Raw genomic sequence first — 26,033 nt, 5'->3', positions numbered from 1 at the left:
GTGACCGTTTTCCGGACCACAAAAGCAGTTCAAAATCAATTTGGTGAGCAAAAAAAACAGATCTCGCTACCCATTTTCCGTACCATCATAGCATCGAATCGAATTCAATTCAATGATAAAAAAAAACGGTCTCACTACCAACACGCTCTGTACCTTTTACCTTGCTAAACTGTGCTCTATTTCCAAAATCTGTGATTTATTGAAAAATCTGTGATCAGTTTCAAAAATCTGTGTCATTTTAAAAATCTGTGCAGAAAATTCAAATTCTGTGAAACACAGATTAATCTGTGAACCTGACATCCCTGGTAGTGAAGTAGTTCTATAATTTAAAGCTAGTCTAAATTTACCTTTATTTACCAATATATGTCAGTAGAACAGAAGTAAAATGGATTACCGAGGAAAATTTGGCTTTTTATTTACTTCAATCACACTGTTAACATTTTGCAGCGTTATGCGTTGGTAACATATATAGGGTAACAGAGGTATTTTGGCCCACTTTAAGATTGATTTTATTTTGGCCCACTTTGTAAAAATATCCCCCAAATGTTATAATATCTTTGAAACCCCCTTCCGTAATAGGTAATTTAATGTGATTAGCTTCAAATTGATGCAACATGGGTTACTTAACATCGATAAAATCCGATGAAATTGATAAAGTTTGTTAGGTGGGCCAAAATATATGAAGTGGCCAAAATACCTCTGTTACCCTACATATTATGTGAAATTGTTAAAACACTTTGAAGCTGTTGGGGCAAATGGAATAATCCTCTGGCAACATGGTTGTACTCAACGAATGGCAACACTGGGCTCGTCACTGACATTTCACGCGATGATAGTAACTGATGCCACTTGTGTTTCCGGCGTTATACAGACTGGACAGTCACTCTTTTATTCCTGTTATTATGCGTCTAATATAGTATAGTTTTTATTCGTTTACGACGTGTTTTACTAATAACCGCATGGTCACGGCTACCTCCGAAAACCCGTCGTAACAGTGGCGACGAGATTCGTGAGCGCGAGTTATTTTTTTTTCTCGTCCAAGTTAGCGGTAAAATCCGCCCGGGAAAAAAATCGCGTCATCCACGTGTAATCGGAAAAGTTTTGTGATGTTAATGCCGAACCAAGCTCCAGTCAATATGTCCGGCGTGGATTCTGATCATCCACAGCACTTACCAACGGACATGATCATCGTTCAGATTCTTCAACAGCTTCAGCAACAGTCGCTCGTGACTAATCAGCTCCTGCAAAACCAGCAGCAAACCCACGAACAGCAACGTGTGTTCCTCCAGCAGCAGGATAATATGCTACGTAACATACAGGTGAATGTACCCGCGAACCCTGAAGCAGTCCTCGACTCGCTAGCAGGAAATATTAAAGAGTTCCGATATGACGTCGAAAACAACATAACCTTCAGAGCATGGTTTTCACGTTATAAAGATTTATTCTCGAAAGACGCAGAGAGGTTAGATGAACCTGCAAGAGTGAGGTTATTAATGCGAAAGCTTGGAATTTCGGAACATGAGCGCTATCACAACTTTATTTTGCCGAAAACCTAGTGATTTTACTTTCGATGAAACAATCAGCAAGCTCGGAAATTTATTTGGTACAACGGAATCTACCGTCAGTAAGCGCTATCGTTGCCTACAGCTTGTAAAAGGTCCCACCGAGGATTACGTATCGTATGGTTGCCGAATCAATAAAAGCTGCGTAGAATTCGAGTTAGGCAAAATGACGGAAGAGCAGTTTAAATGTTTAGTCTTTGTTTGCGGTTTGAAAGACGAGGCCGACAGCGAAATCCGTACAAGGTTGCTCACTCGAATCGAAGAAAGGACCGACGTCACGCTAGAACAGTTATCAGCTGAATGTCAACGACTTCTAACTCTTCGGCATGATACTGCCATGATCGAAAATGCTGGAAGCTCGATCAATGCCATACGGAAAAAGCACCAGTTTCAGCAACAATCTCAAGAAATTCCACGGAAAAATCAGGAACAACTATTTCGTTATTCTCATCAGCAGCGATTTCCGAAGCAACGCGATGAAAAGCGAGCATCATTCTACGCAGGTAACAAAGTACCACCAAGCCCTTGTTGGAAGTGCGGTGCTATGCATTATACTCGCTATTGTCAATACCAAACTCATCAATGTTCGGATTGCAATCGCTACGGACATAAAGAAGGCTATTGTCGCACAGCGAAGCCGTCTTCGAAGAAAGAAAGGAGGAAAACAAACAGTGTGGATACCAAAATAGTAAAAGTGAACTCAATAAACGAACGCAGAAAATTTGTGACAGTTGAACTTAATGGTGTATCAGTGAAATTACAGTTCGACACCGCATCAGACATTAGTGTTGTGTCACTTGAGACCTGGAACAGGCTCGGAAAACCATTAACAAGACACCCAACGGTGTGTGCTAAAGCAGCATCAGGTGATCCTCTTAAACTACTGTCAGAGTTTGATTGCATGATCACAGTGAACGGTTTGACCAAAAAGAGTGTTTTATTTGTTGTGAATCAAAACCTACATATTTTGGGACTGGACCTGATCGAATTGTTCCAGTTTGACACGGTTCCGATGAATACGTTTTGCCGTCAGATTGGTGAAAAATCAACAGTCTCAATTGTTAATCGTCTCAAGGCGAAATATCCTTCCGTGTTCAGCTCAACACTTGGCCGCTGTCTTAAGACCAAGGTGAAACTAGACCTCAAGCCGAACCAGATACCAGTGTTTCGTCCAAAGCGACCAGTTGCATATTCAATGTACCGCTCTGTCGACGAAGAGCTCGACCGTCTGGAAAGATTAAATATCATCTCACCTATCGACTACTCGGAGTGGGCTGCTCCGATCGTGGTCGTACGTAAGGCAAATGGTGCTATTAGGATTTGTGGGGACTACTCGACCGGATTGAACAAAGCTTTGCAACCTCATCAGTACCCCCTTCCGCTTCCGCAAGATATATTCGTGAAACTTGCTAATTGTAAATTCTTCAGCATAATTGATATGTCTGATTCATACCTGCAATTGGAAGTAGACGAGGCGTCGAGTTTACTTTTATCGATCAATACTCATCGAGGCATTTATAAAGTGAATCGTCTAGCACCCGGAGTGAAAACAGCACCTGGAGCATTCCAGCAACTAGTGGATACTATGTTGGCTGGTCTCAAGCAAACTTGCGGTTACATTGATGATATCGTAGTTGGCGGAACTACTCAGGAAGAGCATTGGAACAACCTCAACGCACTTTTTCAACGATTACAAGAATTTGGATTCACAGTGCGATTAGAAAAATGCTCGTTTGGCTGTAAACAAATTAAATACTTGGGGCACTTACTGGATCAACATGGAATACGTCCCGATCCTGCTAAAATCGAAGCGATTAAGCAGATGCCAGCTCCTACTGATGTGTCCGGAGTACGTTCGTTTCTCGGAGCTATAAACTATTATGGAAAATTTGTTTCGAATATGCGTTCTCTTCGTTACCCCCTCGACGAACTTCTGAAGACATCTACCTGCTTCAAATGGACATCCGAATGCGATCGTGCATTTAATACATTCAAGCAAATTCTTTCGTCTGACCTGCTTTTAACACATTACAACCCTTCTCTGGAGATCATAGTCTCTGCGGATGCGTCATCGATTGGCCTTGGAGCGACCATCAGTCATCGTTTTCCGGATGGTTCGGTCAAGGTTGTTCAGCATGCTTCTAGAGCGCTAGCACCCGCCGAGCGCAACTACAGCCAGATCGATCGAGAAGGACTTGCCATCATATTTGCGATTACAAAATTCCATCGCATGCTGTTTGGTCGTAAATTTCTGTTGCAAACAGATCACTCACCGCTCCTACGCATCTTTGGCTCAACCAAGGGTATTCCAGTATACACTGCAAGCCGTCTACAGCGCTGGGCCCTCACACTACTTATGTACGAGTTTGAAATAGAGTATGTGGCTACAGACAAGTTCGGGCATGCTGATATACTGTCAAGGCTAATCAACCACCATGTAAAGCCCGATGAAGATTATGTCATAGCAGCAATGACACTTGAAAATGACGTCAGGTCAGTAGTTTCCGAATCCTTCGACGTTTTACCTCTCAGTTTCAGAACAGTACGAGACAGAACTCACAGAGATCCGGTCCTCAGCAAGGTTTACCGATTCATTCAGGAGGGCTGGCCGAAAGCACTACCAGCCAACCTAGATCGCGAGCTTCAACGTTATTTCAATCAACGAGATTCTCTTACAACAGTGCAAGGGTGCATTCTATACAACGATCGTCTGGTAATACCTTCGCTGCTTCGCAAGCAATGTCTCAACCAAATTCATCTAGGCCATCCAGGAATCGGACGGATGAAAGCAGTGGCCCGAAGCTACGTGTTCTGGCCATCACTGGACGTTGAAATTGCAGAATACGTACGAACGTGTGTGCATTGCGCTGCAGCCGCCAAATCACCAGCGCATATTCCACCAGTACCCTGGCCAAAATCATCGTCTCCCTGGCAGCGGGTCCATGTTGACTATGCCGGACCCATCGATGGTGAATATTTTCTCCTAGTCGTCGATTCTTACTCCAAGTGGCCTGAAATTGTACAGACACGGCGAATCACAAGTACAGCAACGATCAACATTCTACGTGGCCTGTTTGCACGCCTGGGAATGCCAGAGAAGCTAGTATCCGACAACGGTACCCAGTTCACCAGTATTGAGTTTAAGCAGTTTTGTGCTGAAAACGGTATTGATCATGTCACTACCGCACCGTTTCACCCTCGATCAAACGGTCAGGTTGAACGGTTCGTCGATATTTTCAAGCGTGCAATTAATAAAATTCAAGAAGGGAGAGGATCAATTAACGCTGCATTCGATACATTTCTGCTGACGTATCGAAGTACACCAAATCAATCAGCACCAAATGGTTTGTCACCATCGGAAGTGATGTTCGGTCGACGCCTAAGAACGTGTTTGGAACTTCTACGTCCTCCACCGAACTGTACGCAAGAATCGCTCCAGCACCAGCAAGTAGCTTCACGGTCCCTGAACAAAGGAGATGCCGTGTTCGTGAAGGTTTATGCTAAAAATACTTGGAAATGGATTCCGGGTACCGTCATCGAGAAAGTTGGTCGAGTGATGTACAACGTTCTGGGAGAAGGTCATCGTCTTGTTCGGTGTCATATCAACCAGCTTCGGAATCGAAGACATTCCGCTAATGCATCCGGAACAAGCCTGCAGACTACGACACGACAGTTACCATTAAGTATCCTGCTCGATGCCTGGGAATTACCAACAACAACAACAACAACGAGTACTCCTCGATCTGAAGTAACACCGAAAGCAGCTTTAACCAGTGACACTGTCAGAACCCCGTCGTTGTCACCGTCGTTCCCTGAGACTTCAGACAGTCAACAGCTATTACCAGATATGTCGTCAACCGCTACAACCACATCTACTTCTGAGACTGTTACGGCAGTTACACCAAGTGTACATCAACCCTGGCGCTCTTCGCGAGTCCGAAGACCACCTAAGCGGTTTACACCGTATCAACGCTACTAGGAGGGAGATGTTGGGGCAAATGGAATAATCCTCTGGCAACATGGTTGTACTCAACGAATGGCAACACTGGGCTCGTCACTGACATTTCACGCGATGATAGTAACTGATGCCACTTGTGTTTCCGGCGTTATACAGACTGGACAGTCACTCTTTTATTCCTGTTATTATGCGTCTAATATAGTATAGTTTTTATTCGTTTACGACGTGTTTTACTAATAACCGCATGGTCACGGCTACCTCCGAAAACCCGTCGTAACAGAAGCTATTAGTGATATGGTAAGATTCTTATCTGCAAACAAGTCATGCCATGTATCCAGTTTAGTTTAGCTTCAGGAGAAGGTGCGAACTACGAGAGCCGCGGTCTTCAAGGGTTCAAATCCAAATAAATATAAAAATAATACGTCATAAACAGCATAATAACTAATATTCATTTATTTATGTTGAACATTAAATATCATTTTCAATATTTGAATTTCATTTGTAACATATTATTTTTGCACTCTTATTGCAAGGTGACATTTATAATCTACAGTTGAAATTGTTATCATCGATAAAGTAGATGTTTGCATTATAGCTACATTATGTGCAATTCCTGCTTCACCTGTTAGATCCTAGAAGAGTCTAATAATCGCCCTTTTCAGCTTTAAAATAGCATTACGGAAGCATATGTAACTCGGCTGCATATAATCAATTTCTTTACACGAGTTTTTAAAGCTGAAATTGGGTTCTTATGCGTCGTGGTTACTTAGGTATTTTCTCCTTCTCGATATTGAGTCGACACAGTTCAGTGAATGAACGCAAATATTATTTCGCAATTTTCAAATACCTAACTTGAGAGAACAATTATCCGGGTCAGTATCGACACGAAACGGTGTTGTACAAGTTTGAATACACGCATTGAAAAATGTTGAAGAATATTAGCGCCAAGAACTGAGATGAACTGAAAATTATAACAATTTAAACGACGACACGACCTGCCACTCGGCTATCGTCACTCGTTTGTAATCGCTCTTGCTGGATTGAACTTTGAAGTGCCGATTGGGCTAGATCTATGTAACCGGTAGGGTAACCAGATTTCAGAGCTGGTTTCAAAGCATTTATGAAGTCTTGTTCCGAGCAACTAGCAGCGTTATTAACAACAGCACACACTCCGTCTAGCGATTGCGTTCCATTTGAACGTCGAATGCACTTCCGAATAATGAAAAATTCATCATCCAACATGCTGGAGCATTGCTGCCCCGTTTCAATGCTGTGCACAATTATCGCTTTCAGGACGCTTTCTTCCATGAAATAACGCTCAAAAAGTAAATATTCCCTAAGAATTTCCAGCAAACTCAATCGGGACTTTTCAATCAACTCATTTAAGGTTTTTAGCTTCCTTCCTAAGTATTTGGTTCCAGAGAACTTTTTTCGAGATCGAACTAAAAACACAAAGCGATTAGAAATTCATTTATACGAATTAGAATATCATTTAAATGAATTATTGTTATTTTTTGCAGTTTTTTGAAAAATATTTTTAATAACCATGAAATGTGAAATTATTCCACAACTGTTTCAAACTGTTTGTTTATTTATTCTGGTGCTCCATGGTAACTAGTTCATAGCAACTCAAACATTGTTGCTCGAATAGTTAGTTTTGGTCATTTTCAAGGGGTCGCTATATTTATGGTAACTGGTGGTAAATCGCTCACGAACACTTTTTATTCCGATTTTCGGAGTGTCTGATCGTGTCGTCGATTTAAATATAGTAAAATGAGTACCCGTAACCATATGCATTATATCACTGCACATTTACAACTCTATTTTTAAATTGTCATTGTATAATTACACTAATCCTACATACTTTAAAGCAATGTGCATTAAATTTGCATTCAAAATGGAACTGAGCATTATTTTACAACAAAAAAAAACAAGTTAATTCAATAGTTTTAAGCTGTAGTGTAGGTCGGGAGAAGTGATAAATTTTATGATGATAATAAGATAGAAAATTTGCAATGAATAGGTTCAAACCGGAAAAAAAATATTTCTGCGTGATTTTTTTATACGAAAAAGATGTGCTGTTATTTTCGAGGGGAACGACACATACGCATTGACCGTTAAAATGAGTCTGGTTAAAACTGTTATTGATATTATAACACAACTTTACAGAAGTATCGCACGTGGTTGAACGAAATATTTTTTTGATATAGTAGTCTGTATCAATATGATACGTATTGTCTCGTATAGATAGACTGGTAGGCACTTATTGAAACGTATTTCAATCATAGCAAACATCGTGATGTGTACTGTGTGTTCTGTCAATCTATACTGAACTCAAAGCATATTTTACCAGTATCTTCATTAGGTCCGGAATTCGAATCAAGTTTCGGTGCATTGTTATTGATCTCCTTTATTAAGGTAAGACTTATCGCTTTTACTATAGATAAGGAAAACTAAGTTTGATTCTTATCAGGATAATTTTTGGAATTACTTACAAAAAGATGTCGGACCAGAAACAGTTAGAGTTTGTTTGGAGTACTCTGAGTACATCACCGCCGCATTAGGTAATATAGACGACAACGAAATACGAGAAATCGAGAACGACATGAGACGTGTTTCTCCTGGATCAGCTAGCGTTGAATTACGTCATTGTTTCCAAAGACTCGACGCAATCCAGCTGATTTCAGTTCTATGGCTGGTGAAAAAGCCATCATTAAATTGGTGTCAAATGCCGTTAAAAAGAAAGGCATTGATTTCTACATTAAGCGAAGCCAGAGAAACCATTCTTTAATTGGGAAAACACAAACGATAGGTGATGAAAATTCTGTGCGCGAGAAAATTATAGCGTTCTACCAGAAAAGGTTAAATGGTCAAAACATCAATACATGTTGAAAATTTTAAATTTTGATGTGATTTCTTAGATTCGATGGATCTACAGCCCAGGAATTGTTTTTAAATTCGCTTGCTTCAATAGACATCCGTATTAGTATAGACGATAATGGAATTCTCGGAGAAATTCAATGTCATTTATGTGACAAAAAAAATTATATTGTTTGCCGTCCCGAGAAAACTGGTCGATGGAGAGTTTCGAACTTCTTTGCACACATCAAAAACGTACACAAAGTACAATTTGTGGTTGATAGTAGTAGCCAGAAGCGAGCATGGTCGGACATATTGAGTTCAGAAAATGCTGAGCTCGAAATAGCTAAACGACGCATGACCGACGAAATACGTACTGAATCCATAATTATTGAAACTATAAATGAAAACTTGCTGGATGATATATCTACTGAATGGACAAATGCACCAAATGAAGTGAATCATGAATTGATAAAAACATCAGATAATGAAGTTAATTGTTCAACTGGAGAGCTTAGTAAAACATACTGCCAATGATGATGAATCCGACGACGTTCTTGAACCCACAGTCGTTTCAAGATCAACTGATGTAGAGACGTTAAACTCGTAGTTCATTTTGTTAAGATTAAAAAACCGTTTGTAAGGTTTACGGATTCAGATATCTCAACAGGAAGAAAAGTTCGTTATCATTAGCTACGATTCCAGTAAAAGCTCCTGAGGGTGCACGATCTAATGGCGTGTAATTACTGGGGAGTCTTTTTGAAATTGTGCAGTTTGATAATGACCTCATTTTAGATTTATTTAGCATTAGTAAATCTGTTGATATACAAAATTATGTATCGTATTTAATACAACCATCGATAAACTCCGCTTTACTACATTATTTAGGAGTAACTGTTTCATATAATCAAAATATTAAAATTAGAAAATATGTTCTGCTGAGTTCTTATTTCTCTTAAAATAATAGATAACCACTGAGCAAAGCCCTATTCAAAATTTTCACTATTAAGCTGTTTGTGAAATGATATATCTGGTTCATTTCGATGTGATATGATTTGTGTCTTGTATATTTTATTTTTGGAATCATTTTCATGTTTCGTTCCAGAGCAGCGAAAAAGATTTTCCGATAACTAATTCGTTCGCCGGGAGCATAGCTCATCTAATTTTATTTGCTATTTTGTTAATCATTCACCTAAATAATAATTTAAAAAAAGACTGATAATCTATGCTAAGTCTTTTCTCATTTGTATTTTGTTATCTTGTAATTGTTGAAACTTTGCGTCATAATTAGTTGTAATGTTATCAGATTGTGAATGAAAATAGTGTTGACATTTGTGTAATTCTAGATTTATTTATTATAGAAACATTGGCTGCTTTGATGTTTATATGTGTATAATGAGAAGTATAGATCGTGAATAGTAGCGTATAAACAATGCATGAACAAGTATTCGAACCTGGTAATTTGTATAGAAGGTGCTTCGATCGTATATATGAATTTTTATGCAATTTTGCATTGATAGCTATGATAATTCAGATGTGTCGTTCCCCTCGGTTATTTTGTGCAAATTTTCAAAGTAATGTAGTTTTATTGTTATTTTTTAAATGCACGGGACGTCGAGATCTGTTGGTGTGTTATCTTGAATTTTTATTTTAAGCCAACTCTATGGGCTTCAAGATAACTTTTTTTTACGATATGACATCGAACCTCGACGTTTTATGCATTTCTGAAACATTTCGTTTCATGCATTTTCTAATACTATTCCGGAAATCTCAAAAATTTTTATATGAAGTTTTAAGGATATGCATTTTCAGGCTAATTTTTACAAAGTTATCCGTTAGTTTTATGTTATGCTTTTTGCGATTTTTTTTGTTATGTAGTAGGTTTCTCGAGCAAAGTATTGTCGCTGCAGCACTAATCTGCAATTCGCTGGACAGTCCAGCGCAGCGACGTTGCCGAGCGACGTCAGTTGAACTGTCATTTCCTATACATCAACTGATAGAATCATGTTACTTTATACATATTTTGTTGTCTTGTTTATTAACCACGTGCTTCAACATAAATGAATACATTGTCTTGCCTTCACTATCGAAGCACATAACGATGGAATATTAATTTCTGAATGCGCTTAAAGTTGATAATGTATGTTTGGGAACCAATGGGTTTGACACTGAATGTTACAAGGGAGTGAATTTTCGTACAATTACGAATGATTAATATATCGCATGACAGTCTACATACCATTGGTGCACAGTGAACTTCGCTGGAGCAGCATAATCAGGCGAGAAAGACGTCGCTTCCGATTTTTATCTGCATGCACAATACATTGTTCAATACCAAATGGATAAGAAAACTTTTTTGTTTGTTTTTTTGCTATTTTGCAATTTTTTTTTAATTTTCTGTGTCACTAACGTGACTAAGTCTAAGGCCGATGATGAGAGCTTCACCGGAAGTGCTTTGTGCAATTTTTCGGAATTCCAAAAACGCGTAATGGTAAATTGTAATGAATAATATACAAGCTAACAAGTTTTTTTATAGGGTTTAATGCATCATAATTCGTCTGAAGTACCCACCGATTTCGGACGTTTCAACTGTCAGCGAGCAAAGACCGTCGGAATTGCACCCACCAGAAGCAATCGCAGCGAAAAATCATAACAACCCAGCAGTCCGCCATTTTTATTATCGCGGTTCTAGCTAGCAGGAGCTTTGCATCCATCCAGAGCGTCGTTTTCTGCGGCTTCTTTTTTCATTTTGAATCAACGCAGTAAATTGATTTTGAAATACGGATCTTTTATCCGGGGAACGACTGCCGGTGGTCAAACTGTTCGCGTGACACCAGTAAACGAAAAAAATCCTAGCTGATCGTGGAGAAAAGTGAGTTCTGCAGGAAAAGTGCGTACAGTTATTTGCTGATCGAAAACGTATCTCATCAATTGCGCGGGTGGATAGAAAGTACAGATAGTTTCGTACGCACATTGCGTAGTGAATTCATATTGGCAGAATAAGAAGTACGGGTCGCCCTGTGATCCCTGACAAAATAAACTGGTGGCGTCACATCCAATTTAGGATTACGGAAAGGGCGAGCTAATCTAGAATGGCAGATGGTAAAGGATATGCCATTAACGATCTCGTTTGGTAAGTATTTCGGTCAATGTTAGCGTGAACCATATCTGTTTCTACTGGGTGAACTAATTTGGTGCTAGTCTAATATTGCTCTGCGGTGAAAGAAGCGGGAGAAGTCATTTCGTAATCATAACCTCACATTTGGTTACTGATAAGAAAGTTAACTATTTGGGAAGTTGAAAATCGAATGTCGGAAGCTTGGATAAACAATAAAGTTGTTGTATCTTACATGGGAGGATCCTCGTTAGAAGCACCGTTGATGTGTTGACGTTACTAACAAAGTTCAACATTCACCATGGTACCAGCAGTTTTGATTTGAATATTCTTTTTGTTTTCTTCTTCCGCTTCTATTATGCTTAGCTAAAATACAGAAAAAGAAACTAATTCTCGTTTTGCACATACAAACAGGGCGAAGATGAAAGGTTTCTCACCGTGGCCGGGTCGTATTTCTCAACCACCGGCGGAACTGCGTCGCATTGCAGTCAAGAAAAATATTCCCGTAAGATGCATCTTCTTTTTTGGTTCGAATAACTAGTAAGTGCTTCCTGGCAGCACTTTGAAAAAACCATCCTTAAACTGTTTTTGTGTTTATTTTAGTGCATGGATCGAGGAAACTCAGATTAAGCCATATCACGAGTTTAAGGAAAAGCTACTGTCGTCGTGCAAATCGGCCGGTTTTAAGGAAGCGGTTCAGAAAATCGAAGAATACATTTCCAGTCCGGAAAAGTTTCAAACATTGTTTTCCTCCGAGCAGGAGAACCGGCCTGATCCGGATGTCGAGTTTAATAAACTTCGAGGAACACCGGATGAAAGCGCATCCGATGATGCGACTTCCATCAACAATACCTCGACACCGGCCGCGCTGGAAACGGGCGATGCAATTCCAAGCACTCCGGTCACCGGGAAAAAATCTGCCGTCAAGAAGAAAGTACGTGCATCATTGCCGATCAAGTTGAACGCTGACAAGGTGGTTTGTTTTTTTTTTAATTTAATGTTGTTGCAATGTTGTAATGGTTATTTAAACTTAAAAATAGGTTATTTCTACTACAAAAGCTCGCTCGATAGGCAACAAGACGAAAGCGACGGTAGTCGAGGCAGATATTACCAGCACACCGTCGCCGAAACGCAAACGGAAGCTGTTGAATGACTCGGGTGACGTTTCGTCATTAGATTTGGATACTTTCTCGCCGGTTCGGCGCAACGTACCTGTTTCGCATCTGCTGAACCGTCCGGTAACGGTGGCACGTCCGGCCACTCCAGAAATTGATATGTCAAGCGTGTCGAATGCCTTGCAATCGCGCAACATTCAGGCTTCATCGTTAAAGTTTGGTTTTCTCGGACTCGGTATCATGGGCTGTGGCATCGTGAAGAACCTCCTCAACTCGGGACATTCAGTAGTCGTTTGGAACCGGACGGCCACCAAGTGCAGGAAATTCCAAGAAGCCGGTGCCGAAGTGGCCGATACTCCCACGGATGTAATAGAAATGACCGACGTGACGTTTTCGTGCGTTTCGGATCCACAGGTGGCAAAAGATGTAAGTATGAACTTAGTGTGATTGCTCCGAATGTTCCGGAAATAGCATTGCTAATCTAATACTTGGCAGATGGTATTCGGTAACTGTGGAGTTATGTCGGCCAATCTTGTCGGGAAGGGTTACGTCGAGATGACGGGAATCGATCCGGAAACATCGCAAGACATTGCAGAGCAGATTATCTCCAAAGGTGGACGGTATTTGGAGGCACAAGTAAGATGATTTGTTTGTTTTTCGTTTTTAATTAGAATAATGAATTATTGAATCATGCCGCTTCTACCACTTGTCACTAGATTCAAGGATCAAAGAACCAGGCCGAGGAGGGTACACTGATAATCCTGGCTGCCGGTGAGCGGTTGCTATTCGAGGAATGTCAAACCTGCTTTGAAGCTATTTCGCGCAATTCATTCTACCTGGGCGACGTTGGCAATGCCACTAAGATGAATCTGGTGTTGCAGATGATTTCCGGCGTGACACTGGCAGGAATTGCCGAAGGGTTGGCGTTAGGTACGGGTTTTATGCTGACCGTATGGTTTTAGATTTGTCAATCGTTTATTTGTTCATTTTGTAGCTGATCGAGCGGGATTACAGCAAAAGGATGTTTTAGAAGTGTTGGAACTTACCAACATGTCGTCAGAGATGCTTCTTCAGAAGGGAAATTGTAAGTAGGACCGGTGCCTTTATTGTCTTTTTTTTTAGTCTGACTTACAAAAAGTATGGTGACTAGTTGGAATTCGTATTTACAACAGTTTGATTCGAGACTTATTCAAACTAGGAGTCTATTCCAAGACTGATTTAGACTAGTTAATTTAAATACATCATAAAAGACTTTGGTTCATTCTGGAAGGGCCTTCTAACAAAGTCAAAGCACAATTTTTCTTAATCCCTGAATGAACGCTTGTTGTTTTGGGAAAAAAACAAGCATTCTGCGCTTTCCAAGTTTTCTCCGTTCCTTTCGGAAGTAAAAGTTTCATAACAAATCGAATGAAGAGGAGAATTTCGAGCCGAGGTGGATGGATTGGAAAATCACGGACGTCTTCGGTATTCGTCTGAGAAGCTTCAATTTTTTTCGTATTGCGTAAAATCCAATAGAGCTTTCAAGGGTGTCTCGAAATATTTAACAAACTATTAAAGTAATGATGAAATTTGGAAGGATCTAGAATAATTTCTTGTTTTTTTCTTTCTTCCCTAAGTGATATTTATGAAAAAGAGCGAATGGCATTAATAGGCTACGCTCAGGTACCTCCCAGGAACTTTATCCAATACACTGAGGCCTTTTTCAAGCGAAGGAAAAATCCACATAAAATGCTTTGGAAATCCACATAAAAAATACTTTAGAAATAAAAAAAAATGTTGATAAATAATGTTTTCAAAAGTTCATGAATCATCCAGATCTAGTGCTATCTCGACAAAAATTTGTTAGTTTCGAATTTTGAGATTTCCGAAATTGAGAAAAAAATTTTTTTGATGTCAAATGAAGACAAACACGAGAAAACGTCCTAAGTGCAAATGAGAGTTTCACTTTGTCTACTTTCTCAAGCAATCCTTCCATCTAACACTTCACATAGGATAATAGCAAAAGCCATCAAATTTCGTTAGGCACTGTAGAATTTGTTGAAAATTACTGGAATTTACCGTAATATTTGAAAGAGAAATTAAACCAAGAGTAACTGTCATTTGCACTTGCGACTTTTTCTAATGTTCATCGAGAAATGTCTTCTGAATGCATGTAACGTACAGATCTGGTGTAATCTCGAAAAACACTTTTTTTTTTGCAAAAATCGAAAATTTTCTAACACCCTAGTTCTGGACGTTTCATGCATTTCTAACGCGGTTTTTGTTTTTAGCACTGCCCCGTGTAATGTAGCACCGACTATATTCGCTCCAATTTGGTAGTAATCGAGGCATCCTTGTCATCCCTACACTGGTGTTGTGCCACCGTTAAAAACTAGAACGCTATAAGACAAAACAAGAAAACGGCATAACTTTGAAAATTCGCGTAACTTTGGAAATCTTTGGAAAGCCGCATGAAAAAACCGCATAAAGGAAACCGTGTGAAAGAAGACGTCAGTGTACACTTCAATCGAAGTGGAGTAAACAATTTGAAAATATTGGAAACGTACTTACGTTTCACGTTTCACATACAAGTTCGGTGGGAACATTACAAACGACATAACGACATTGCAAACCTAACGCAATGTCGTCGTTGCCAAGGCTTCGGTTGTGGTACAAAAATTTGTCATATGGGCTGGAGATGCGCTTTCTTGCTCTAATTGCAATGGATATCATAGGTTGAATTATTTGAAATGTCGCTCGTTGGCTTAGATAACAACGAAGAGATAATCTAAGATATTTCAAACGCTGTTTAGCACCGATTGCTACTTTAATAACACCTCATCTCAATCTGATATTCCAAAACGTTTTGCCAGTTTTTGTAGGCGACATTTCTCCATTGGTTCGGCGAAAATGATCAGCCAGCTGTTCCTCATTCCTCACGTACTCGATTTTCAGCTTTCCACTTGAAAGATGTTTTCGAACAAAATGATGCTTTACATCGATATGCTTTGACCGTTTGGATTTTTGGCCATTTCAATTGAACAATCCAATCAGCGTGGTCACCACGAGATAGCGTTATGGTGATTGTTTTGACATATCCCATGTATTTAGAGACATTTTTGACGAATTTTTCAATTTACTTGAGTTTGAAAGCATGCAGACGGCAAAACCTTACAAATATGGGTGAGAAAAACGATTATTCACGTGTTGTCATCAAACATATAATTTCAAATTGTCCTATACTCTTGACAATCTCGGATGAAATTTGAAATTTTCAATTCACATACAGATTTGATTTAGATGATAAAACATGAGTAAATAGACTAGTCATCAAACTTTTGATCATAGTTTATCAATTAGTCTCAAAATCCCACCCAAAAAAGCAAAGAATATCTCAGATATGAAAACAGTACCCAACCTCACTTCTTCGAATTTGGTATTTCATGTTACGATTTCTCCGTAAATATCCATCAAACATACCACGGAAAGTTACTGAATCATTAATGATCGATTTTTTTACCAAATTTTCACAGGTTTTTGTATGTTAGTATTCGATTCATAAGAAAAAAATAAAAACCCTGCATTTTGTTCGAATCTTCAAGCAAAATCTGAAAATTATCACCATCGCTCAGTTCATAGCTCGCCACTCGGGCAGCGCAGCGATCGCAAAAGAGTTGGTTGGATTCTTCAGTACAGCCCTGATTATCGTCGTAGATAGTAGCTGGGTTACTGGAGTCAAATTATTTCCGAAACGGTTGAGATAAGAGCAATATATTCAGCTTCACTTGACGATGTCGCTACTGTACTTTGGTTCTTGCTTGATCAACTGACAGGATTGCCGAATACGAAGAATATGTATCCACTTACAGACATAACCTATCAATGGTGCTGCTGAAGTATTTCTCTCGTATTCTAAGTATTGAGATCTTGTGCCCTTGATATAATAAACCACACGCTTTAGAGAATTGGCAGTGTTGAGTTGTTGGATTTTGTTGAAAACGTCCTACAAATCCAATCAGGGAGCAGATATCCGGCCTAGTGGACAGCATCAAGTACATCAAACACCCAAGAAGTTCTCTGAATGGATCAGTTGTTGGTTCTCCTTCTTTTGTAGGCTGTATTCCTTTTTGCATAGGATATTTTACTGGATTATAATCTACCATCTCGAAGCGCTTCAGAATTTTATCTATATTCGCCGTCTGCGATAGCCACATGTGTACTTGTTTAGTAGTGTCGTAATCTCTACATCAATACCTAAGAAATGGGCAACTGCTCCACAGTCTGACATCGCAAAAATGGCCCGTCAACTTTTGTTTTAATTCCAGGATGCTTTTCAATTTCCTTCCGCATATCAATAGATCATTCGCATATAGGATTAAGCAGTGGCTTCTCGTGATAAAATTTACTAGTTGTTCACTGATATCAGATGTAACAGTTCATTGTAAGTGAAAACTAAAAATTGAGAAATAGAAATGGCTGGGGTCGCGAATTTTCCAAGTGACGCGGTTTTCTTGTTTTGTCTTAGAAATGCATGAAACTTCGAGATCTGGAGTTATCCCGAATTTTTTTTAAGTCAACGTTTTGACTCAAAAAATATGTACAGATTACACCAGATCTCAACGTTTCATGCATTTCTAAGACATTCGGCATCAAACAAAAATATTCTTCCATATTGCGGTTTTTTTCTACGCGGATTTCCTAACTTACGCAGTCTCAAAGTCCCAAAGGCGATGTTCACAAAAAAAAATTTGAGATCACACCAGAACTGGACGTTTCATGCATTTCTAAGATATTGGGCATAAAAAAATTTCTTTTGTTTTGAGTTTTTTTTAAGCGGATTTTCGAAGTTACGCGGTTTTTTTTGCGCGGTTTTTTTTACGCGGTACGTATCCCCCGCGTAAAAAGAGACCTCAGTGTACAACTAAATAACGATATACTTTCGGATGAAGATTTTTTCATTAAACTTATTTCGTATCATCGATACAATAAAAGAATTTAACGCTCTGCACGTCGAGAAAGTCTGCCAATAACTTCATTAATAAAATCGCTTCGACGTTCCAACTGAGACAGCAATTTGTTTTCAACTGCCATAAGCATAAGCCACTGAAGTCTCTCCTATCGGCGTGCATACAAGTTCTCACAGAGCCAAACGTGATAGAGAGAACAACAAATCTCTGAGCTGAGCGGAGTAACTTCTTCTCTTCTTGAATTTGTGCAGTAACTCATGTGTACGAAAAAGACACTAACACAGCGAGAAGTGATACTGGAAATTTTAAGTTTGATGTATGTGTGTAAATATACGCAATTTCGGTACACAAGACAAAGCGCTCGAGTTCAGAAATGTCATGTATTGGCTACGGTAATGCGATATGAAAAGATCGTTTGGCTGTCATTAACCAGCAAGCGTAAGTATCTTAATGTGAATTTGTGCATATTGTGCTGTGGACAAAATCGCTCATTATTTTATATTTGATACCTAAAATCAAAAAATAATTGAATGCGGATGGGGATGCCGTAATTTTCTTCAATTTGACCGGTTGTGCAGTGCACGAGGTTTACATGAGGACGAGACGCCACTATGATTAAGTATATTTCGTTTCCAGACTGTAGTCGTGTGTAAAGACAATAATGTCTGGAAAGTTTGAAGCCCAAATTAAATAGTTACTCATTTAGCTTTTCATTCCAGCATCTTGGTGACTGTTTCAATCCATAGAGGGATATCAGCAGTTTGCATACAGTATTCAGGGTGGCAAGTGACCGGGAAAAAGTCGGGAATTTGGTTTCATCAAGAAATCCGGGAAAAAGTTGGAATTCAGAATAAGTATTCAACACACTTTAAAAATTTCTAGAATAAGTATTCAACACACTTGCAAAATTGACGGCAAAGTCTCAAGGTAACGTCGGGAATTTTTTTCCCCCTTTATGGGCTACTCTGGCCGAGGGGGGTGGTTACAACGATCCGCACTTTCCATGCCAGACGAACTAGGCTATGGTGCCCAAATGAACACTTGTAACGAAGGAGGAAACCGACCTATAATTGATAGGTTCCCTCCAGCATGTAACCGAAGCGACAGATTCCTTTACGGTTATCAATTTGCAACGAAAGATACGAATATCTTCTGTTGCTTGTTCGCCAGAGAGTTCGTCACTTGGGCAGGAAGTGTGTGCTTCACCCTGTAACCAGTCAATCATTGAGTCGTGCGTCTGTATCGTATTGGTATTTTGTCATCCTATCAACTGCTTCTGCGTCTTAAATGTCCTCGTCGATGAAACTTTGGAAAATTTCGCATTGTATTTGCTTCGGTCTTGGCCCTGCTTTCCTATATAGTCTTTTATGTCTGAAGCGGTACTTACGATTATTACTTTGAAGATCCTAAATCAATGTAGATATGTTTGGTCTACTAACACTATCCAATCTAATCTATTCTGATTTTTTCTATCTTTGTCGATGTTACGTTACGTTTCCTTTTGCCCCATTGCATTGCTATTTTACTATGCCGGAGAAACCTGTTAATATCTCAAACTAATAGATTATCAAGAATAAAGGAATAATAATAATAATAATAATAATAAGAGTGATAGTAAAAATCGTAGTGCATTTTACTTATCAAAAGTTAGATTATTACATAAAATAATTTTTCTTCGTTTTCCTCGTGACATTCTAGGGGTTTTCTTCCTCACACTTCTTTGGTCTTAAATCTTCGATGATAGTTTTTAATTCAACAGTCTCGTTACTCGTTATGAAAATAAAATAAAATCAGGTGTTAATGAGCTTGTTAAATTATATAATGTAAGTATGCGCATTTAACACTAGATTGCCCAGGAAAGTCGCAATATGCACAGTGTTCTAGTGTTGAGCACGCATCTAGGAAACAAGAACTACATGTATTTCGTGAAGAAATACTAGGTGTGATTGTATGAAATGGTCCACGTGAACCGTTCTCTTCCAGAAACACACATCTCATACTCTCAATTAGAAGGTGACATCTGTGTCAATCTAAGTACATTCAAACCTTTCCCGATTTGAGAGTGTATTTACACCTGATCAATCAGTTTCGCCGTCATTGCAATTTGTAAACATTACCGATACCGAACCGGATCGCAAAAGTTTTGAAAGTTCCTAAACGGTTCATAAGATATCAATTTACTCCTATTCCTGATAACAATAGTCCTCCTTTTTGAATTAAATTCACCAGTTCAGGACGACTATTATATATTAATATTCATCCCAACTAGATTAAGATAATTCAAATTGGTGACCAATTCCAGGCATAAGAATGCTCGAAACCACCTAATGATCTATTGTCAATTTCAAGCAGTATTAATCCTGTCCACTCCGTGATCGATCCAGATAACATAATAATTTTCATCTTTTTACATTCATAAGCGAACGATCGATCTCGGTATGGTCCGACTTTGTCAATACGCGAAGTATAAATTGACTCCCACCCCCATCGCGCCCTGTAGCTCATCATCCAAAGCCTAGGGAAGGTAACGTCGGGAAATTTTTTAATTAAAATGTAATTAAATATCATGATTTACATTTGCTTTCGATATGAGATCTGTATCCATATATTTTTTTCCATAACATTTTTTTTATTCAAATTTTGGCTTTCTCTTACATGTTTTACAGTTTTACGGATACAACTTTAAGTTTTTCATCTATGGTTACATTTTTCAACATTTGTTTGCAGTAATTTTAATATTATTTCAAAATATTTATGTTCTAAGTTTACACATATGTGCAGAGATCTGTATCCTAGCCGATTATTAAGCAGATGTAAAGTTAATGCTATTTGCAAAACAATTTTTTATTGGCAACGAAGTGCCATATCTTTGCTGACGTGCCGTACGAAAACGTTATTTTCGGCTAATACTGGCCGATTCAGGTATGGTCATTTAGGGATTAACCTACGTTTGTGCTTAGAAATAATCATTGCTTAATTTGAAACTCTGAATGTGACTAATAGAAGATCCGAATCAAAATCAGTTCACTACATATGTTACATTGATCTACAAGAACAAGATCAATTGTAGAATGATTTCTCATAGAAGAAGAAGTTGGGATATTGAAAACAAAACTGACCATAAACCAGCGAAGATTTCATCATGAAGAACTCGTATTTTCTGATTATTCCACGAGAAATGCCTAGCATTTTAAATCCTATTAGGAAAAAATAGATCGATATCTTGTGCGTTTTTACCGCTATCATTTGATTTATTTGCTCATCAACGCATTGCAACCGTAAACATGCAGCATTTCAAAAATTTGATAACATGACGGACCTATTGATTAACAAACACATTAGAAAAAAAAGTGTTTTAGAAGAGCCAGTCGTGGCAGCCGAACGGTTTTGCTAAATCTATGTACATCTAATGATATTATATTAAATTTTATAACAAGAGACCCTGTTGACAATCCGTTCATTAGACGTGTTTGCAAGCGAATTACTATAATTGAAACAGCGTTTGTCATGTATGACAACTTGTTGTACGATGGCCGAAGCCCTGGCAATGACGATGTTGTTTTAGGTTCGCTGTGCCATCATGCCGTTTATAATTTTACCGCCGTACTGAGATTTTCACTTGCAAGGAACGAAGAAATTTCAGAAACAAAATGCTTTGAAGTTTCTTATTGATTTATATATCAATATGTATACAAAAAAATAATAAACACAGTCATATGCGCTCGGAAGAAATCGGTTACGTGCAACCAAAACCCCTAGATGACCAGAAAAGAAGCTGTATGCTGTAAGGCTATTCCAAAAAGCAAGAATTTGTATCAGGTTATGTTACAAGTGAATGACTTCATGAAGGAGTGGATTGCCAACATTAGAGAAGCAGCTTCATGTTTCTCCCTGAAGGTCTCAAATGAGTAAGACGCACACTGCTAATCAAACAAACAAGCAATCCGGCAGATTCAAGCTAGTATAACGAAATCCTTCATTATATGGCCGGATGTTTTTGACTGAAAGGCTTCTGGTACACAAAACCCTTTCGGCTTTCATAACAGCAATAATATGAAAGCTATCTGATAAACAAATTCGGATCTACTGTAAGTCTAACCGCATCCACTGACTACACACATACATATTTTGCAGTTTGTGTTGTACCACGAGGTGGCATTAGCAGTTCAACATCAACTGCTTACTAATACATTGATGAGTTGAAAACGAAACGTAAAACAAATGGAAATAGTTATGTGCGCTTAGCTACCAATGACTTAACTTTTGAGGTATTCATGACTATCTCATAGTACTCAAAATTTAATCACAATATGGTAAGAATTCTTCCGAATGCTGTGGTAAGAGTTATGTTTCGATACCAATGCAAACAATGTTAAGCCAAGTACTGTTTCGTAATATTTTGGTAAGAATTTTTCTCCCGTAGCCTCTGAATAAATTTCAATAATAAACTAAATAATTCGTCCTCTCTCTGTTTTTTCACAGCCATCATCAAGGGCGAGTTTCCCACGCATCAGCCACTGAAGCACATGCAGAAGGACCTCAAGCTGGCACTGGCAATGGCGGATGGGCTCGAGCAATCGCTTCCGATTACGGCAGCCTCGAACGAGGTGTACAAGCATGCGAAACGTCTTGGGTACGGTTCCCATGACGCGAGTGCCGTTTACGTGCGGGCAAGGTTTTAACAGCGACCGATCGGCGGAGGAGAATCGGTCGTAGTCTGGCCCCGTGGGCAAGGAACTGAACTGGACTTTTGAGCTGGAACAACCGGAATGGATTTGTTTTGACGGAGTGGGATATTTTTTTCATGTGTAGCTTTTTTTTGTTTTATATTAGTAACAAAAAGAGCCCCGTTTCTTGACGCAGAACAAGAAGCGAAACCGATTTTACCGATTGACATAGAAGACCACACACTGTTAGACGTGAGTTTAGACAATCGGTTTGCCTATTACCTATATTTTTCGAGCAGACAAAAAAAAGCAATTCCCCCGCTATTCGTAAATCTTTGCGATCCCCATTCTCCTCCTACAAATCTATATATAAATATGCAAGTACACTAACATTTCAGGAGCTAAGCAAAGCACATATTTTAATGTAGGAACTTTAAACGGTAGGACCAGATCAGGCATGAAATAATTCACTTTCCTTAGAATAAAAAGGAATCAAGTCGTCTCTTTAAAGAAAAAAAAAATGTTGCCTATATATTTTACGCGATAAGTTTTATTAAAAATTCAATCCAATAAACAAAAGAGTCCATCTACTTTCTACGTTGATTTTGCTTCATATATTTTGAGTTTTATTGCAGAAATGAAAGCATACTTTCGAGTAGTTATTAAGTAATTAATTTAGGTAATATTCGTAGTCTGGAGAACCCGAATGTTCATTCATCGATACGGAACAGAGTTAAAGAAGCAAAATGGTGTCATTTCTTGTGTAACTGGTGTAATTTTACAGTGTAAGGGTTAAACAACAACAAAAAAAAACTAGCAGGTATAAGCCAAACAAAAATTAGTTTTCTGCAACTTCAATTCTTCAACACAAAAACCAACCGAAATATGCAACAACGGCATAATGGATTTCTATTTTCGTGAACAATGACCATAATAAAAGTGTTTAAACCAATCGTTAGCAGTTTTATTTAAATGACAGTGGAAGTCCGTATGGGTTCCGATGTATCTATCTAAGCTAGTAACTCGTAAAGGTAGCTTGCACATTCGTTCAGTTTCGTGTAACCGCTCACTTCGGCACTAATGCTTAGCAGAATCTTGTCAATCAGTCCATTGTTCGCTCTGAGATGGTTGGCCACCAGTGTTCCCTGTTGAGTGGACAGCAAGTTTCCGAGGGCCTGATATCCGCGGTAAATCGCTTCATAGTCCGTGGCCCATTCCAGAAATTCCGCAACTGCATCGGAGAAAACTTTACAAAAGTCAAGCGACGGTTTGTCGAGTTGTGTCATCGACAGATTCAAATAAAAACTAGCCAGCGCGACCTGCAGGTTTGCACTACCGGTCTTAATCGGTGACAGTTTATCCACGATCGGACGTATCTGTTCCAGTACAATGTTCCGCCCGATTGAGTGCGAGATCATATTGGCGAAACAACGGGCCCCCATCATCTGATTGGCCGGCAAGTGATTGATATGCTGCAGCAAACTATTCATAAATTCCCCTTCAAACAGCTCCTGACAGCCGCGAGGATCGCGTACAATCAGTCGCGTTATATCCAGCACCGGAAAAATAATCTCCGTCGGCCACGTGTACAGATATTTGAGAGCAGTGATACACGCGGAATTCTGCTCCGAAACTGTTGCTATCTCCCTTACGTATCCTACGATATCATCAAGGGTATCATCGGACATTTGAAGGCTTTTATTTTCGATCTTGCTATTCAGTTCCCTGAAAAACAAAAACATGATCAGTTTTCTACTACCATACCACTATCAACAATTGTATACTTCAATTTCACCAACACTTTAGACAAATCTGCATTTTCGATTGTCACAAAATGCCTATGAGGAAAATGTACGTTGGTCTTTTTCAATTCCGTCGCACCAGTCGTATAGCTTGAACCCCCGGTGAATGGATCTGCATTTCCACTGTTGTTCAATCTGTTGCCGTTTTGTGGAAAACCAGCATTCGGTGTTTGAGTGGTGTAACTGGAGCCACCGGTAAGTGGATCTGTATTGGCAGCTGTTGGCTGATAACTGGTTTCTGTTCCTGGCACATACCGGGAACCACCAGTGAAAGGATCGTAGTAAGTTTTGGATTCAGCTGTGGATTTGATCGGAGCATTTTTAGAGTTTGTGATGATGAAATTGGCAACCTGCTCTAAATAAGCTTGCGGAAGACTATGCTTGTGAATGAATCGTTGAGCCACAAACCAAGGATCTTCACCACGATTATACGGCAACTTAAGATTGGGTGCATCGTCCGATAGATTAACCGAAAATACAAAATCATATTCACGACCTTCGTACAACTGCTTTCCGGTATCTCCTCCGGTAGCGCCCATCACATCACCGACGAGTTCCCATTTATTGTTACTCCACTGGTAGCACATAATTTTACCATCAGCATGACGTACTATCCTTGTTTGACCATTTTGACCTTCCGACAGTAACGATTCCGGTCCCGGCAGATCACTCACATTTACACCGCCAAGCTGCTTCGTGGATTCTCTAATTCTCACTTCAACAGACAACTTGAATGCCTCCTGTATATCCTGGGAAGCTGTCCGATCCTCGTTAGTAGTAAAAACTCTAACCATAGCATCGCTGGAGCCAGCCACTATATCTCCATTCCGCAACCCGGCGACGGACCAGATGGATTGAGCAGGTAATTGCAATTCGTTTCCCAAAGCCCCCTGCGTTAAACTCCACATTCGAATGGTACTGTCTTCACCACTGGTTATGAAAACATCATCACCCCAGAAGTCACTTCGAGAAATGCTGTAAATATAGTTAGTATGACCATGGAACTCCTTCACACATTCGTATGTATCATTCCAGTGACGAATGACCGCATCATTGGAACAACTGAGAAACCCATTTTTCGGCAAGGCACACAAACCACGAACACAGTCTTTGTGACCTTTGAGGACAACCAATTTTTCTCCTGCTTCATTCCAGACGAAAATTGACTTATCGGCAGATCCTGGAAGGAAAAATAAATCCATTGCTGATTACGAATACATTCAACATGAATCTCTACCTACCCGTAACATACTTCCCCGTGGATAGTCGTGCTACAGCCCAAACAGCTGCTTCATGACCCACAAGCGTTACGCTAGCCTGCGTCGAGCCGACGTTAGTCCAAATTTTAGCACTTTTATCCCAGCTACCGGAAATAAGCACATTTGCCGAATTTCCCTTTGCTAGTGCACAGACTGTCGAGGTATGACCTTTTAGCACCACAAATGGTTCGATCGAGTTCGGATACTTGTATACGCAGATGGTGGCATCATTGCTAGCAGTGCAGATCCAGTCATTTTCCTCGATTACCAAAACTGCACCGACATAATTCGTATGACGAACCAGGGTTTCCGTTTCGGTATAATGTTTATCTTGTAAAGTCCATACTTTCGCTGTTTTATCGCGCGACCCAGACACAATGTAACCTTTACCCTCGGCTACTGCTCGTACGTCCAACTTGTGACCAGCAAGCTCACAAGAGAGTTTGAAATCATCGATCTTAACCATAGCACGGCTTAGGTTTATTGTCAGTTGTTTAGTTTTATATTTCGTAGTGTTTTAGAGAAAATATGTGCAAAAATAACGCCGAATCACTGCACTTGATTCGAGAACAGGACAGCTCAAAAATAATCAGAGATGACAGGCAGGGATGCCAGGTCATTTTTTCAAAAATTTGTGATCAAGCCAAAAACCTGTCTGTGAAAATCTGTGCCCGTTTTCCGTACCATAATAGCAGATCAAAATCAATTTGGTGAGCAAAACAAAAAAAATCTTACTACCAACACGCTCTG

General features: G+C 39.4%; 3 protein-coding genes across 3 annotated transcripts; 2 read left to right on the top strand and 1 right to left on the bottom strand.

Annotated features, from left to right (window-relative positions):
- Positions 1-1,136: 1,136 nt before the first annotated feature.
- On the top strand, positions 1,137-5,541 carry LOC131429185 (uncharacterized protein K02A2.6-like). The gene is made up of 2 exons (XM_058593235.1): positions 1,137-1,462; positions 1,557-5,541. Exons 1-2 carry the CDS (start codon positions 1,137-1,139, stop codon positions 5,539-5,541), a joined length of 4,311 nt encoding a protein of 1,436 aa, XP_058449218.1.
- A 5,501-nt stretch (positions 5,542-11,042) lies between these two features.
- LOC131429519 (cytokine-like nuclear factor N-PAC) lies at positions 11,043-23,174 on the top strand. Its single transcript, XM_058593688.1, has 8 exons — positions 11,043-11,512; positions 11,909-12,034; positions 12,098-12,467; positions 12,535-13,035; positions 13,105-13,245; positions 13,326-13,539; positions 13,604-13,693; positions 22,038-23,174. The coding sequence occupies exons 1-8, from the start codon at positions 11,472-11,474 to the stop codon at positions 22,235-22,237; spliced, it is 1,683 nt and encodes a 560-aa protein (XP_058449671.1). The 5' UTR covers positions 11,043-11,471; the 3' UTR covers positions 22,238-23,174.
- Positions 23,165-25,873, bottom strand: LOC131429518 (phospholipase A-2-activating protein). Its single transcript, XM_058593687.1, has 3 exons — positions 25,266-25,873; positions 24,007-25,204; positions 23,165-23,947 (listed from the first exon to the last, which is right to left on the bottom strand). The coding sequence occupies exons 1-3, from the start codon at positions 25,747-25,749 to the stop codon at positions 23,233-23,235; spliced, it is 2,397 nt and encodes a 798-aa protein (XP_058449670.1). The 5' UTR covers positions 25,750-25,873; the 3' UTR covers positions 23,165-23,232.
- Between the last annotated feature and the right edge of the window lie 160 nt (positions 25,874-26,033).

This window comes from Malaya genurostris, chromosome 2, assembly GCF_030247185.1.
Source record: "Malaya genurostris strain Urasoe2022 chromosome 2, Malgen_1.1, whole genome shotgun sequence".
NCBI classification, from domain to species: domain Eukaryota; kingdom Metazoa; phylum Arthropoda; class Insecta; order Diptera; family Culicidae; genus Malaya; species Malaya genurostris.
This window is presented reverse-complemented; position numbering and strand designations above follow the sequence as displayed.

Bases quoted from the DNA above. Each gene is read 5' to 3' on its own strand.
- LOC131429185 (XM_058593235.1), top strand. From the start codon at position 1,137: ATGTCCGGCGTGGATTCTGATCATCCACAGCACTTACCAACGGACATG. The intron at 1,463-1,556 runs GTTAGATGAACC...CCGAAAACCTAG, and splicing joins TTCTCGAAAGACGCAGAGAG to TGATTTTACTTTCGATGAAA.
- LOC131429519 (XM_058593688.1), top strand. From the start codon at position 11,472: ATGGCAGATGGTAAAGGATATGCCATTAACGATCTCGTTTG. The intron at 11,513-11,908 runs GTAAGTATTTCG...ACATACAAACAG, and splicing joins GCCATTAACGATCTCGTTTG to GGCGAAGATGAAAGGTTTCT. The intron at 13,540-13,603 runs GTACGGGTTTTA...TTCATTTTGTAG, and splicing joins TGCCGAAGGGTTGGCGTTAG to CTGATCGAGCGGGATTACAG.
- LOC131429518 (XM_058593687.1), bottom strand. From the start codon at position 25,749: ATGGTTAAGATCGATGATTTCAAACTCTCTTGTGAGCTTGCTGGTCAC. The intron at 25,205-25,265 runs GTAGGTAGAGAT...TTTTCCTTCCAG, and splicing joins CACGGGGAAGTATGTTACGG to GATCTGCCGATAAGTCAATT. The intron at 23,948-24,006 runs GTATACAATTGT...TTTGTTTTTCAG, and splicing joins AAAGTGTTGGTGAAATTGAA to GGAACTGAATAGCAAGATCG.